This window comes from Desmodus rotundus, chromosome X (genome assembly GCF_022682495.2).
Source record: "Desmodus rotundus isolate HL8 chromosome X, HLdesRot8A.1, whole genome shotgun sequence".
In the NCBI taxonomy this organism is placed as follows: domain Eukaryota; kingdom Metazoa; phylum Chordata; class Mammalia; order Chiroptera; family Phyllostomidae; genus Desmodus; species Desmodus rotundus.
Window position 1 is genome coordinate 52,389,241 of NC_071400.1, and position 15,643 is coordinate 52,404,883.

A 15,643-nucleotide genomic window follows, 5' to 3' on the forward strand; every position below is an offset into this window, starting at 1 on the left:
AGAGAACACAGATGCAAACTATCAAAGACCTACAAAACATGGATGCTGTGATGTTAAGAGAAGAGGTAGAGAGAGAAAGAGAATTCTCAGACTAATTTTTTGTTTAACTTTATTTATCCACAGTTTGCATCAGTAATATACATTTAGGGTGCCATTTATTTTTAAATGCATCAGAAAAATCAGTCATGATAGATCTGTGACCAATACAAACATTTCTGAATTCTTCAAAAAATTCCATTAGAAAAGTCAATAAACTAGTATTCTGTAAAGATAATTATTAAACAAATGGTAATGCATTCATTCTTTACTTCAATTCTAACTTATCCAACATCACTTCTTTCTTGTGCCTTACAGTAATAAATTTAGCAGATACATATATACTGCATTTTTAGGGCCTAATAAAATATTTCAGTTTGCTTATTTAACCCTCTTCAAATCACATAGCTAAGTCAAATAATGATAATCATTTTTAATTCAATAACTGATAAAGTAAATATATAATAACCAAAAAAGTTTTATAGTTATTTAAAAACTACTAAAAGAAATACATCAGAGTCTTGATATAATGTGTCCTTGGGCACCTCAGAGGTGGTGTTGCCTTTTGGCACTATGGTAAATAAGCTGCCAGGGTATGGACTTCAGACGGACCCACGCTAAATGGAATTTTGCTTTGTAGTAAAAAAATGCTACAGTGAGGTTCTGGTGCATTTTCTCTTTAAAGTAATAATTAGTTGACAAGTAAAATGCAATAAGAAAATGGCCTATAATTTCACTAACATTTCAATGGTACAAAACAGAAATAGAAAATATTAACATCTAGATTGATGAATAAGAGGAATCCTATAGCATGTTAACTATGATAGCAGTATGAGTGATTGCTTTATCTTTTAATGATCAGCTTATTTGTAATATTATCAAATTTCTACAAAAACTGATAGCTGAAGTATTTATTTGTCATTTTTTTACCTTTATTACCTAAGTTTTTGCTAGGGAGATTATGTCAATGAAGTTTTTTGGGTTTTTTTTTTGGATCCAACTGAAAAATAGTTACTAATAGCTCAATAGTTACTAATTAGCTCAAATATTTCAAGTAATACATTACTAAAAATGTTTAGATTATATAGCCTTAAGAGCCTTTAATTCTTTAAAAGCTCCAATTTGACCCCTGGGGAATGTAAAAAACACATCTGTATTCTAAAGCTAAAATTTAATTATATGGCTTCATGCCAATGGATCCAAAAAAGTAGAGTTGTTTCTAAATCAGCCCTTATTAAACCATTTGGCACTATAGTTTTTGTTTTTTATATATACCCTTTGAAACACCCAGGCCAACATCTTTAGTAAGTTGCATCCATTTTAAGAGGTAACAAGTGCAAATAATCACATATTTAAGATATGATACTTGCTTGGCTACTACAAAAGTAATTATACTAAGGTTCTTCTATAGGAAACAGTTATTCATTACAGTAATGTTTTTGAAATATACCTGCACTACTACCAATGTAAATTCATCTACCTCTAAATTAAACAAGGACTTTATGTAACAATATATTTCTGAAAACATTTATAGAATGGTCTGTGTTTAATTCAACATCATGTTAGTCGAGTATCCAAGATTTACAGGATCCACAAATGACCACATTTCGAATAAAAACCTATTCCTCAATTGTTAGTCTCTGAATCTAACTAAAGGGAGCACACGGATGCAATGTTCCTGAAAGTAAAAACATAAAGCAAACTTTGGCAGCTTTTTCAAAATGTCCTTGATAATTAGTACTTTGCTAGTTCTCAAAAACCTTACTGCTTTGTGTAACATTTTTAATACAGAAATAAAATACTCTTCAAACAATACATTTTAAAAGATGATTAAGTTTTGCAAAATTAAATAGCATAAATTAAGCATATTAATATTGTTTTGTGACAACATGAAATAACCAATTTAAGGAAAATTGCGATGAACTAAATAAAAAACCACAAATGCCACAATGTGAGTCACATTTAAATCCTCACATATTACTGACATTACATAATCTACTAAAATATTTTAAAGTTTCACTGACTGCGTAACACGTTAAAACCAATTGCAAAAATGTTTAAGACTAAATGAGTCATCAATTACACAGGCACTTCACATGTAAACAATCTACAGTACAACTGAAAATATTTTGGCAATAATCTATAATACTAAAACAATTCAATATAAAGTCATAGTCCTATATTTTCTACTTATTTTCTTCTAGAAAACTAAGACCAAAGATTAAAGAAATTCTGTATAAACTAGAATTAGAAGAGAATTGAATAACTCAAATATAGAATTGTTTAAATCCGTAAAAAAAAGATTACCTTTTATCCTGACATTACTGGTATGCTATATTAAAATATTAAACCTAATGTAATTATTAAATTGAAGTCATATTTTAAATTTAGTATCAATTTGATTTTCAAAAATAATCAAGGTTACCAACTAAGTAAAAAGAGAATTTGAATTTATCAAAAACTCTTATTAAGTTTTAGTCCAGTTTTCTCCCAAAGTAAGTTTGGGCTATTTAAAATTTAATATAACACAATTTTTTTAAAACTAAAGCTTGATCTAATAAAATTATTTTTGATTAGACAGTCTTATTCATGAATTTGAGTAACTTGAAATCACTTCAAATGAATGAAACTATACACTTATGATTTTTAAATATCATATTAAGCTGTAGAAAGCTGAGAAGCCTTGATTGTGGGTAATTCAAGAAGAGCCTGAACTGTGACGCCAACTTTCACAAGACCTCTTTCTTCCAGAATATGATGAGGCAAACAGAGTCTTTCCTGAAAAAAAAAAAAGGTGATATTTGACCATTTGTTTTTAAATAATGCAATAAAGCCTAAATTAGTCAAAACTGTATTTTTAAAACATGCTTTCTATAAAACTTCATGTGAAGAGCACACAATTCTAATTAATTCGAATCTAAAATGTATGTTTTTAAAAGTAGACTTTTATGTTAATAGGATTATTATTTTACAAGCTGTGTTTGATCTGACATTGATCTGCTTGCTCCACCTAAACAAATATTTTAAAGTGAAACAGTCATGCTAAATGTTTCCTAAGCTCTTGTGCTGCAATAAACAAAGCACTACAATTCCAGCCAGGAGATCTAAGGGCCATGTAATATGAAGTATTAAAATTTCCTGAGACTCAGTTTCTTCATCCTGAAGATGGAACTGTGTGAGAAACAAACAAAACAGCCTAATGTGCAAGCACTTTGTACTCTGCTTCTATCAATTCCCAAGGTTCTATGATCTCTGATATATATGTACCACTTCAGTACTTTTCTTGTCTTAAGTGTGCTTCCCTCCAGCTTCTAGTACTGTTGTGGCGCTTCTTATTTCCAGTAGTCTAGAATTTGAACAATAACAACTGTCTCCTCTTCTAAACACATCACATGTATCATCTGATCTTCACAACTCCATGAGAAAGAAGTTTTAGAGACAACCTTGCATTAGGTTTCATTAGCCTTCATTGATCCTCTTCTAACATCCTAAGATTTTCAAAGGGTTCTGTCTTCACTCTCTTCTCACTTTACATTAGGGTGTCAAACTCATTTTCATTGGAAGCTACATCAGCCTCGCGGTTGCCTTAAAGTGCTGAATGTAATTTCACCTCCTTAACAGTTAAGGAAGGAGTAGTTACATTTATACAGTCCTAAAATTATTTTGGCCCTTTGAAGGCAACTGTGAGGTTGATGTGGCCCCCTGTGAAAATGAGTTTGACATCCCTGCTTTATACTATATCCTCTCCTTGTTATTCCCAAAGCCTTATCAAAACAGCAAGGGTTAATTGAAGTTTTGCATGCATGCATACAACATCAAATAAATTTGATAGCTATTTTTGAAGAAAATGCAGTCAACTGCTTCAGTTGTGACACATTCACCTCTGGAAAATAAGCTAGTAGTGGATACAGGAGTGGGAAACAGACCAGTTACAGGCCCCATCTGGTTGATATCTGTGTTTTAGTTAGCTAGAACAGTGTTTAAAAATCTATAAACATTATTATTTTTAAATCCACTGTTTCTTGAAACACTGGAAGCCTTGGCAAGACTGGACCCTTATTCCCGAATTATAACAACTATTTCCTCCATCCTGATGACTTTCAAAAATATATTTCCTGCCAAGACTTCTCTATTAGGCTCGAGATACAAATGTCAACTTGATACAGCCAAATGGAGGTCCAACAGACATATCAAAATCAATGTGTCCACAACAGAACTACTTCCTCACTTAATTAACTGATCCTTCTTTATTTTATACCTAAGCAAGTGGTACACAGTTTAATCTCCCTCAACAAAAACCTGAGAATCATACTTTTTTCTTTCTTCCTTACCCCAATAACCCACTCACCAAATACTATTGTAATATCACATATATCAAAGGAGTTCTCAAAAACCATCTTTTTATATCCATTTTCAATGCAACATTAGTTGCCCTCCTAATATTTTGCTTATGTATTCAAATAACCACTGAAGTATATATTAGAAAAGAAAATAGGTTTCAAATCAATGACTTAGTTCCCACCTCACAAAGTAGAAAAGAGCACATTAAACTAATGACAAGAAGAAAGAAAGAAATAATGAAGATGAAAGAGGAAAACAATAAAAAAAAAAAAACCCAAAATGATAGGGGAAAAATCAATGAAGCCACCTGTTAGTTCATTGAGAAGATTTTTTTAAAAATCAATAAACCTCTAGCTAGATTAATCAAGAAAAAGAGAAAATGCATAAATTACCAATATAAGAAATAAGAGAAGTAACATCAGAAGAGATTCTATAAATGCTAAAAAGATAAATAAATTTATAACAGTAAGTCTGGCTAACTAGATGAAATGGACAAATTCTTTGAAAGACAGAGAATACCAAAGCTCATGCAAGAAGTTGTTAAAAAAAAAAAAAAGGAATAGTTTTAACATTTGTTGAAGAGTTTAAACTTTATCATAGACCTAAATGTAAAACCTAAGATTATAAAACTTCTAAAAATAAACATAGAAAATCTTTCTGACCTTGATTTATGCAAAGATTTCTTTGGTTTGACATCATGATCAATTTTACCTCAAACAACTGTGGGAATAGGGCGGGGGACAGGGCAAGGGACAGCAATGGGGGAAAAGGTGGGACAATTATAACTCAACAATAATTAAAAAAATAAAATAAAATAAATTTGCAGGAAAAAACAAAAAAAATTAAAACTGCTCTAAGAAAGATACAACAATAAGAATGAAAGGACAAATCAAAGACTGGGAGACAATGTTTGTAAATCATACATCTGATAAAACACTTTGTGCATATTTTATAAAGAAATCTCAAACTCAATGATAAGAAAACCCAATTAAAAAATTAATTATCGACCACACCTAAAACAAAAACGAGAGCAAACTAGGCAAACAACTAGAACAGGAACAGAACCAAAGAGATGGAGATCGCATGGAGGGTTGTCAATAGGGGAGTGGGAGGGGGAGAGGGGGGGAAAGGTACAGAGAATAAGTAGCATAGATGATAGGTGGAAAATAGACAGGGGGAGGGTAAGAATAGTGTAGGAAATGTAGAAGCCAAAGAACTTATAAGTATGACCCATGGACATGAACTATAGGGGGGGAATGTGGGAGGGAGGGGGTGGGAAGGATGGAGTGGAGTGGGGGGGAACTAGGACAACTGTAATAGCATAATCAATAAATATACTTAAAAATAAATAAATAAATAAATAAATAAAATCTTTTAAAAAATTGACAAAAAATTAGAATGGACACTTCATAAAATAATTCATATAAATGACAAATAAACCTTAAAAACTTAATCAACATCATTAGTCTTTAGGCAAATGCAAAGTAAAACCATACTGGCAAACCAGTATGTACCTATTATAATGGCTAAAACTAAAAAAAAAACACTGACCATATTAAATGTTGTTGAGGAAATGAAGGAGCTGGATTCTTATACACTGCTGATAGAAATGTTAAGGGGTACGGCCACTTAAGAAAACAGTTCAGTACTTTCTTTTTTTTTCTTTATTTTTAATTTTAATTTTTACATTAAATTTATCAGGGTGACATTGGTTGATAAAATTATACAGGCTTCAAGTGCATAATTCTATGATATGTAATTATATATTGCATTGTGTGTCCACCTTCCAAAGTCAAATCTTCTTCCATCACCATATATTTGGCCTCCTGTACCCTTTACCTCCCCTTCTCCCCCTTCCCTCTGGTAACCACCATACTGTTGTCTGAGTCTATGAGTTTTTTATTGTTTTTCTTGTTTGTTAACTAGTTGCATTCAGTTTTATAACATACATGTGAGTGAATTCATATGATTCTTGAATTTTTCTGTCTGACTTATTTCACTTAGCCTGACATTCACAAGATCCATTCATGTTATCCCAAATGGCAGTATTTCACCTTTTCTTATGCTTGAGTAGTATTCCATTTCAGGGGTATCCAACCTTTTGGCGTCTCTGGGCCACACTTGGAAAAACAGTTGTCTTGAGCCACACATTAAATATATGGTGACATGTAATCACAAAAAAACCTCATAATGTTTTAAGTGAATTTACGATTTTGTGTTGGGTCGCATTCATAGCTATCCTGTGCCGCAGGTTGGACAGCCCTGGATATGTACCACATCTACTTTATCCAATCATCTATTGAAGGATACCTTGGCTATTTTCATGTCTTGGCCACCATGAATAATGTTGCAATGAACACAAGGGTGCGTATATCTTTGCGAATAAATGTTTTCAAATATTTCAGGTAAATACCCAGAATAGGAGTTGCTGGGCCATGTGGCAATTCTATTCTTAATTTTTTGAGGAGGCTACATATTGTTTTCCATAGTTGCTGTACCAGTTTACTTTCCCGCCAACAGTGAATGAGGGTTCCTTTTTCTCCAAAACCTCTCCAACACTTGTTATTACCTATCTTGTTGATAATAGCCATTCTAAGAGCTATGAGATAATATGTCACTGTAGTTTTGATTTGCATTTCCCTAATAGCTAGTGAGATTGAGTAGCTTTTCATATATCTGTTGGCAAATGGTTGGCAATTGGTACTTGGGGGAAGTATCTGTTCAGATCATCTGCCCATTTTTAACTGGATTGTTTGTTCGGTGTAAAGTTGTATGAGTTCTTTATATATTGCACTTTGTTATAAGTATACACCTACCATATGTTCCAGTCATTTCAATCCTAGGCTCTTAGGTATTTACCCAAAATTAAAGAACATCCAAAGAACACACATGCTCATAGATGCCTTATTTATAGTAATCCCTAAAACTACGAACAATTGAAATAGCCATCAACAAGTCAATGGACCAACAAACTGTGCTATATTCATACTACTCGCAATAAAAAGAAATGTATTTACACATACAACAACATGGACTCTTAATTATACTGAGTAGAAAAAGCCAGAAAAATTCATATATATTGTATCATTCCATTTATGGACAACACTGGATAGAAAATGCCAAGTACACTATCGTAACAGCAGATTAGTGGTTGCCTGGTAGAAGGAAGGATTGCAAAGGGCCACAAGGAAACTTCTGAGGACAATGTACATGTTCTTTACCTTGACTTTGATGACGTTTTCATTGTGTATATACATGTCAATACTTATCAAATTGTACATGTTATTTATATGTACTTTATCTTATGTTAATTGTAGCTAATAAAGCTGTTAAAAACACAAAAATATCTTAAAATGCAAAAAATAAGTGAAAAAATTGACTAAAGATTACCATTTCTAAGTCAGGAAATAACAACTTGAAGCTAAAAATAAAACTCTTCCCTCACTATCAGCAGCTAGAAAGTTTAGAAAATGGGAGTTGTTGACTATTTCCTCCATATCACCCCCTTTATGTCGAGGAAGGGTGGGGCACAAACACTGCCCTAGAACAAGTCAGAGAGAGAAGACAAAAGTATGCTAAGGAGAATAGTTTTTGAAAGACCTTCCCATTTACCCTCCTTGCCTAATGTATCATGAAGGTGTCTGGAGTATGTTGGATTGTCTTTTTTTTCACATATGAAAATAGAGTATCCAAGTTAAGAGGGTGGGTTCTGGAGATAGACCATTGGGGCTCATAGCATGGTTCCACTATTTACTAAAAGTGTGACCTTGGGCAAGTTCCCTAACCTCTCTGTGCCTCAGTGTCCTCATCTATAAAAACATGCATTCTTTCAAAAACATGTTTATTGAGAACTCCCCTTAAGAAACTCTTAAAACAAAAATGGAAAAATATATATAATGCATTATTAGGAAAAAACCTCCCTAATTTTGCTATTTTCTCAGTAAAAGATTAAGAGTACAAAAAAGAAAGAATATAAAAATGGTTAGGAATTGAAATTTTAAAGCATCATGTCAAGCATAGAGAAAATTAGAAGAGAACAGCAAATAGTTTCCATAATACATAGCAATTCAACTGGTTCTCTCTATATCAATTATAAACTGTATTTATTCACTTGAGAACACAGGTTATAGTGGAATCTGCAGACCAAATTATTATGACACTGTTGAAAAGAGAGCTTTTTTAAGCTCAACTCATTATATAAGCATATCAAATCAACACATTGTAAACCTTAAACTTACACAATGTTATGTCAGTTATGCCTCAATAAAAATAATTTTAAAAATTAAACTAAATTTTCAAAGGCACAACTAGATTGTAACCTGCTAAAAATGTCATGTCCTCTCAAAAGTCAGTCATGCTGACATTAGGCTTATCATGTTTTCAAGAAACAACATTTTGGTTATTTATTTTCATTATAAATTTATAATATAACTTTAATTGTTAATTTTATGATTGCAACTATTACATGAAATATAAGCTAATTCCTACAAATTTCAGAGTTTGTCCAGTGAGAAATTATCATAATATGTTACTAAGATTTCCAATTAGACACTTTAAATAAATTTTAAAACACTGTTCACCTTGAATGTAAATCTTCCAAGAGTCTGTCCATGGATTTATTGTGGAAAGGAGTCCAAATGTCCTCCAGCAGAAAAAATGATAGCAGCAATGATCAAAACCAAGTTGTAATACGACTGCTAATTTTTGTTTATTCAGTGATGTGTATGATGAGTACATTTTTACATATATGTAGCTGTTTCCTAAATGACTTTTAAATCAGCTTAAAAACATTCATTACAGTGCTCCTATAATAAAAGCTGGAACTTTGTAGAAGGTAACCATGGAAGATAATCATTTTCATGTTCAAAAACCATTATTCATTCCCATTGAGAAGAATAAGAAATGCAGTACATATGTAATGAATTAATATTTAAATGATTATTTTGTTAGAAAAATTATAATTACCTGTGAGACACCCAACTTTTTACAGGCATCAAGAAAGTTTTCTACATTTCTTCGACATTTTGCCATGCTCAGTTTAGGCTATAAAGTAAGGAGAAAAGGTATATTTACAGGCATATTTATACAGAAATTAATCAAAATTGATATTATTTAAAAACAGTTTCAAGAGAACTTACAAATTGTTAAAAAAAAACTTACCACTGCTGGTGATGGCACATGAATACTAGCTACAGAGCGTGGCCTTATATGATTGGCTAAATGGCAAAGAACAACCCCATCCATGAGCGCAGCTCCAATGTCATCAGGCAAAATTACTTTTAACTTGGATTCAAGATTCTATAAAAAATAGGTGTAAATCACAATATTCTACCTAAATATGTTATATATTTATATTACAAAGCATTATATAATCCAAAATTTTAAAGCGTATTGAAAATAAAATCCATATACATTCTTTATTTAAAGATTTTATTTATTTACTTTTAGACAGAGGGGAAGGGAAGGAGAAAGAGAGGGAGAGAAACATCAATGTGTGGCTGCCTCCCATCCGCCCCCTACTGGGGACCTTGCCTGCAACCCAGGCATGTGACCTGACTGGGAATCCAAGGGGAGACCCTTTGGTTTACAGGCAAGCACTCAATCCACAGAGCCACACCAGCTAGGGCTCCATATATATTGTTAATTTTCCAAGTTAAACCCGTTCCTACAAAGTGGATCTCAAAGGTCAATCAGACTTACATTGCGAAGTTGCCGTATTTGCTCTCGTTCTTCCCGTAAATGTTCCATCTTTCTTCTCATTGTAAATCCAGGATCTGCTGCCCCATATTCCTGGCGAGATGAGTGGCTAAAAGCTATAAAAACAGAAATTTCCTAGCTTATAACAAAGCTAATAAGAAGGATCAACCATTGGCAGGGAAAGAGGCATGATAAAAAGAATCAATACAAAAGTTCACTAAACACTATTACTTTTTAATACATTCTAAATATTTTTATAGAATATAATTGAAATGTACTTATCTGCATAATTGAAAGCAACAGGGAAGACAAGTGTAATAATTTTACCACCTATATATGTTCTTATATAAACATACATTTTTAGAAACTTATGATCTAGTTTAAAAATTATTAAACATAAATTAGCCTTTATTATTTTTATTATCTTTAGAAAAAAGGAAATTATTCTTGAAGGTCAATACAGTTATTCAGGAATAAAAACTGTAATTCAATACCTTGCCAAGTAACATGGATCCATTTTCTTTTGGGCTTGCCAAATGCGAAAAGATCCCTTTTTAAAACCACAATATAATGGAGTGCTATAATTTCAAACAGTGTTTGGTTTGCTGGCAGAGTGGTCATTCTAATAGCAGTCACAGTAGTGTAGAAATAAGACTGCAGTATATCTAAGGCAAAAAGCTGAGGTTTCAGGAGCTTGAAGGTAAAGAGGAAGAAAGAAATGGGGAATGGGAATTGGAAAGACAAATAAGGTTAAGAGAAAATTACTTTTGGAGAGGGGAAAGAATCTGTGTGTATTTAAAACTATGGAATCAAATCCCATTTAAGCTTGGAAACTCTAGTTTCATATATAAGCAATAAATTTTATTTGCAGAACATATATTTACCTGATCTAGGCTTCAAGCCAAAAGGACCATGTGAAAAACCATCAGTTCTATCGTATTCCTAAAAACAGAAAACAAATAAAACCTGTTTTCTTTCAAAAATAATTAAGGTAGTTATTCATATCCATTACAATTTTGAGAAGTATTTATTTTTCCCATGATTAGTGAAGTAGAGAAAGGTAAACTGCATTTCCATTTAAATTGATTTCACTTTTAAAAGGTATATAAATATTTACTAATTGACTTGATTATACAAGCCTTTAAATATTCATCTCCCATAGTATAAGTAAAATTAAAAGTAAAATTATTTAAGTGTATAAATTTAATAGATATTATTTTTAAGCAAATAACAATTGAAGTCTGAAATGAAGTAAACTTCAGTGAAAAAGATAAGTGAAATTAGCAACATTTACTTAGTATGTACCATGGAGCTGACACTTAGGGGACACTATAAGGCAAAACTATACATTCATACTAACAGGAGCTCCAGAATGATAGATGATAAATTATTATGTCTTCTTTTTGAACACACATTGCTTCAAAGTGCTTTCACACAGTTACATGCTGTGGAAAGAATTGTGGCATATTTTAAAAATCTGAACTTGGAGTCATAAAGCTTAGGCTAAGTCTTAAGAAGAACATTTAATTTCTCTGTGACTTTCTTCATCTTTAAAATGGGATATTGTGAAGATTAACCGAGATAACTAAAAGAAAGCATTTTGTAAAGTGGTAAGGTAATGTAATGTTAGCAGCATTTTATTTAATCTGTGCAACAATTGTGAAGTATATACAGCCTGGGTTTCAGTCACTTCTCCACCACTTTATTCACTGGGGTCTTTCGGCAAAGTTATCAGTCTCTTCAGCTGTAAAATGATGAGGCTAATACCCAGTTCATGGGACTTCTCTTAGGTTCAAATATACAGGCAAGCCTTTGTGAGTAGTAAAGACTATACCATTTTTTTTATCCTTTTCCTTTCACAGATGAAATTGAAGCAATCAGAATTCTGTTGACTCTGAATTTTCTGATTAACATGTGATATACAGTTCAAGGTGAATGTTAATTAAGCTACCAAAACACATGCTCACCAATCTAAGCATCCACAAGCCTCACAGTTTGTCTTCATTCTTTTGCTAAAATGCTATGAATTCCCAGACAAAAAAGTTTACTTATCCAAATGTAAGCAAAATGTATTATATAAGCAATGTAATTTACTTGAGAATACTGGCACCAGTACTCTCCCCGTGACCATTGATCATAAAATCACAAAGCAAGTAGGCAAATAAGTAATCACTTATATGCTTACATTTGTTATAATTGAAAGTAAAAGACTTACAAAAGCATACAACAAAGACTAACTTTAAGATATCCTAATTTAAATTATTTTCTAAAAGAATGTAAACCATTTTACCTGCCATATAAATAATTTAGAAACATGTTTATAACATCCAATTCTATTTAAAAGTTTCAATCATTTATTTACTAATGTCAATACTTTTGTAGAATACTAAATAAGGTAATTTGAAATAGAAAAAGATACTGTTTGAAATTTTAAAAATTTATCTTTTGTTGTAAAGCAACAGGTTAAATCAAATTAGAATAATCAATTATTCAAACCACCAGAGTAGGTGACTGAGATCTCACAAACACTGATCTATCCCTTCTCCCCTCCCCTACTCCAGTCTAAGATGCTAAGAAATGTGTACCCTCCTGTCGATAGGAACAACCCACAGCAGGGATGTTTCCCGTGGAAAAAGGAAGTTTCTCTTGCATTGCTTTCAGACCTAATTGGTTATGAGAAAAACCAAAGGTCACTGCACAATGCTCAAGTACTTTGTTTTCAAAATTAAAATTTTAAAGCTATTTCTATCATTTATTTCAAAATATGGATTATACAACATAAAAATCATATAAACTGAATGCTTTTCTATGATCTAGATGCATTTGTCGATGAGTAATATGTTATATTTATTATGAATATTTGTACAAAAAGATGGTAGTGTTCTTAGAATTCTTTATAGGCTAGGTACGTACAAATTAACATATGTAGCTTTCTAAATATGGGTGAATAAGTTACATTGAAAAAAAAGATGAGATTAGAAAAAACAGACAAGAAATAAACTTATATAAACATATAAAAACAGAACTTGTACCTCAGATGATATTGGAGATTGTGGTAACACATTAGCATTATCACTGTCTTGCTAAAACATAAAAATAAAACAATGAAAGATGAAATTAAAACATGAATGATGATGTAGACATATAAACAGAAAACTGAAAATTGTTTTGACCAACTGCTGAAGAAAGAATCTAGAAAATACCATCTACCACCTTGTTGCTTAAAGTGTTGTCTGTGAACCAGCAGCATCAGCGTCTGCTGGGAACTTGTTAGAAAGGCAAAATCTCAGGCCTCACCCAAGACCTACTTATGTAGAATCTGTATTTCAAAAGGATCTCCAGGTGATTAATAAACCCTTAAAAGTTTTAAAAGTACTATATACTCACACAAAATATTTTCCCATAAATGTATTTCCTTTAAAAATCACAAAAGAAAAACCTTTTCATATTTCTTAGAAAAGATCCATGTGTTAAGATTCATTTCTGATGGGAAATGGCAATAACACATTACAATCTGAGGCAGGTACATTGCAATCTGGGCATGCAAAAATTCCATCACCCCAAACAAAAACATTTATCTGGAAAATTCTGTATAGCACAGGTGGCAAACACAAGGCCCACAGGCCGAATCCGGCCCTCCACCTTGTTTTATCTGCCCGGCACCTTGTTTCTACCCAGTTGCAGTGCCGAGCTCCTTACCCCTAGTTAAGGAGCAGTTACATTTATACAGTCCTAACGTTATATTCGGCCTTTTGAAGGCAACTGTGAGGCTGATGTGGCCCCCAGTGAAAACGAGTTTGACAACCCTGATAGCTAATATAGGCTTAGAAATAATTCCAAAGAAGTTAATTGCATAAAATAATATTAAGCAGTCCATGTTTTTTCAATGACTACTACCAACCAAATACAAAAATCTTAACATTTAATCTTGAATGTGCATACCACACAGGACATTTACTCACCATTCAACAAATGATTACTGACTACCCATTATATGTCAGATACTGGGCTAGGCATTTGGAATACTGAAATTTAGTAAAATGTTATCCACTGAAGCATCTCGCAGTCTAGAGGGAAAAATAGATTTATTGATAGAGGTAATACAACCTTCTTAAGTAAAATGACAGAGCTTTGAGTGCCATATCATGAGGTACAGATAATGGTGCTTGGAGAGATGGTGCTGGAGGTTGAGAAAGGCAAGTTTCCTGAGAAACTAAAAAAACTGAATAGGCATTTACCAGAAAAAGAAGAGAACAGCACTGCAAGATGAGAGGACAAAAACAAAGGCACAGAAGCAATGAATGAAGGGTGCAGAAAACCGTGGAGCAGTTCCCTGTTGCTGGAGAGTTCAGTGAAAGGAGGGCAAATTGGGAGTTGAGAATGATGTGGTAAGCAGAGGCTTGACTAAGAACTTAGAATTTATCATCTAAGTGATGAGGAGACATTAAAGCTTTCTAAGCAAAGGAATGGCCTGGTCATATCTGTATTCTTTGAAACAATCATTGTGGTTGCAGGGAGAATGGTCTGGACAAAGGAAGAGATGAGCAAGATTGCTACTATAGTCAGGAAATGATGAGGGCCTGTGCCGGGGCAGAAAGAGCAGATATGCAGGTATGGAATATATTCAAAATGTTTCAGTATCAAAAAAAAAAAAGTAGGCCTTGGTAACTCATTAGATATCGAGGCAGGCAGGACCAAAGCAGATATAAAATATAAAGGGCCAGGAAGAACAGCCAAGCTGAACCACGACACTAGCTCAGTTTTCAGTAAACATTTTCTGTATGATTCTATTTCATAAAATTAGAGGAGTTCTCAGAAGCCCTGCCCAGAACCAACATAAACTTAACTATGAACACCTCCAAACAAAATACACAAAGCTGATGTATTCATGGTAATGAGACTATCATTTCAAAAATTCTAGGCTGCTGCAGTTTAAAATGGTGAGGTAAAAAAACATATAGTAATGCACAAACTGTAATAATCTAATTTTAAACATTAAAATAGTACAAAGAATTTGTGGAAAGATATTAATAAATTCCAAACAAATACCAATGGACCACCAGATTGATTTAGGAAGAAGATAGCAAAAATGTAAAAAATTTAAATTCATGAATTAAAGTTTCAAGATGAATGTTAAAGTTCTAAAATTGAACTATTAGAAATTCCATTATAAACAAAGGGCATATAGAAATTACATGATTAAATTAATAATTATATGATAATGCTTAGTTTTTATTATTACAGAAAACTCAGGCATTAAATCAATAACAAAGACACTGAAATATGGATTACATTTTACTCTAATTTAGTCAACTACATATGAGAAGTAAATATTTTAAGTAATTGATAATATTACCCTCTTTTCTCACCTCATCATTTTCATTGCCACTTGAACTCTTCCTTGATGATTTATACTGAAAAATATTTAAAACATATTTTTCCTTGAACATATGAATTCTCTACTAGTAAATTATATATGAGGTTTATCATATTTTGGTATTTTATTAAATTATCTAATACTAAGTTTAATTACATAAGCAGTTTAAAGAGTCCTACCACTTACTAATAG

At 32.2% G+C, this 15,643-nt stretch overlaps 1 protein-coding gene and 1 non-coding gene across 3 annotated transcripts in view; both read right to left on the bottom strand.

Moving 5' to 3' along the window:
• Nucleotides 1–124: 124 nt before the first annotated feature.
• Nucleotides 125–15,643, bottom strand: part of LRCH2 (leucine rich repeats and calponin homology domain containing 2) — a 141,790-nt gene continuing 126,271 nt past the window's right edge. The window contains exons 14-20 of one of the 2 annotated variants that reach the window (XM_024564416.3): nucleotides 15,444–15,488; nucleotides 13,107–13,157; nucleotides 10,959–11,016; nucleotides 10,078–10,190; nucleotides 9,538–9,675; nucleotides 9,343–9,420; nucleotides 125–2,814 (exon numbers count right to left, since the gene is read on the bottom strand). In XM_024564416.3, the coding sequence (XP_024420184.2) occupies nucleotides 2,695–2,814; nucleotides 9,343–9,420; nucleotides 9,538–9,675; nucleotides 10,078–10,190; nucleotides 10,959–11,016; nucleotides 13,107–13,157; nucleotides 15,444–15,488 (603 nt within the window). In that variant the 3' untranslated portion in view covers nucleotides 125–2,694. Of the gene's footprint in view, nucleotides 2,815–9,342; nucleotides 9,421–9,537; nucleotides 9,676–10,077; nucleotides 10,191–10,584; nucleotides 10,768–10,958; nucleotides 11,017–13,106; nucleotides 13,158–15,443; nucleotides 15,489–15,643 lie in introns of those variants that run through there. The other variant, XM_045198660.2, reaches the window with a different exon arrangement.
• LOC112308261 (small nucleolar RNA SNORA35) lies at nucleotides 12,652–12,780 on the bottom strand. Its single transcript, XR_002975158.1, has one exon. It is a non-coding gene; the product is annotated as a small nucleolar RNA SNORA35 (small nucleolar RNA).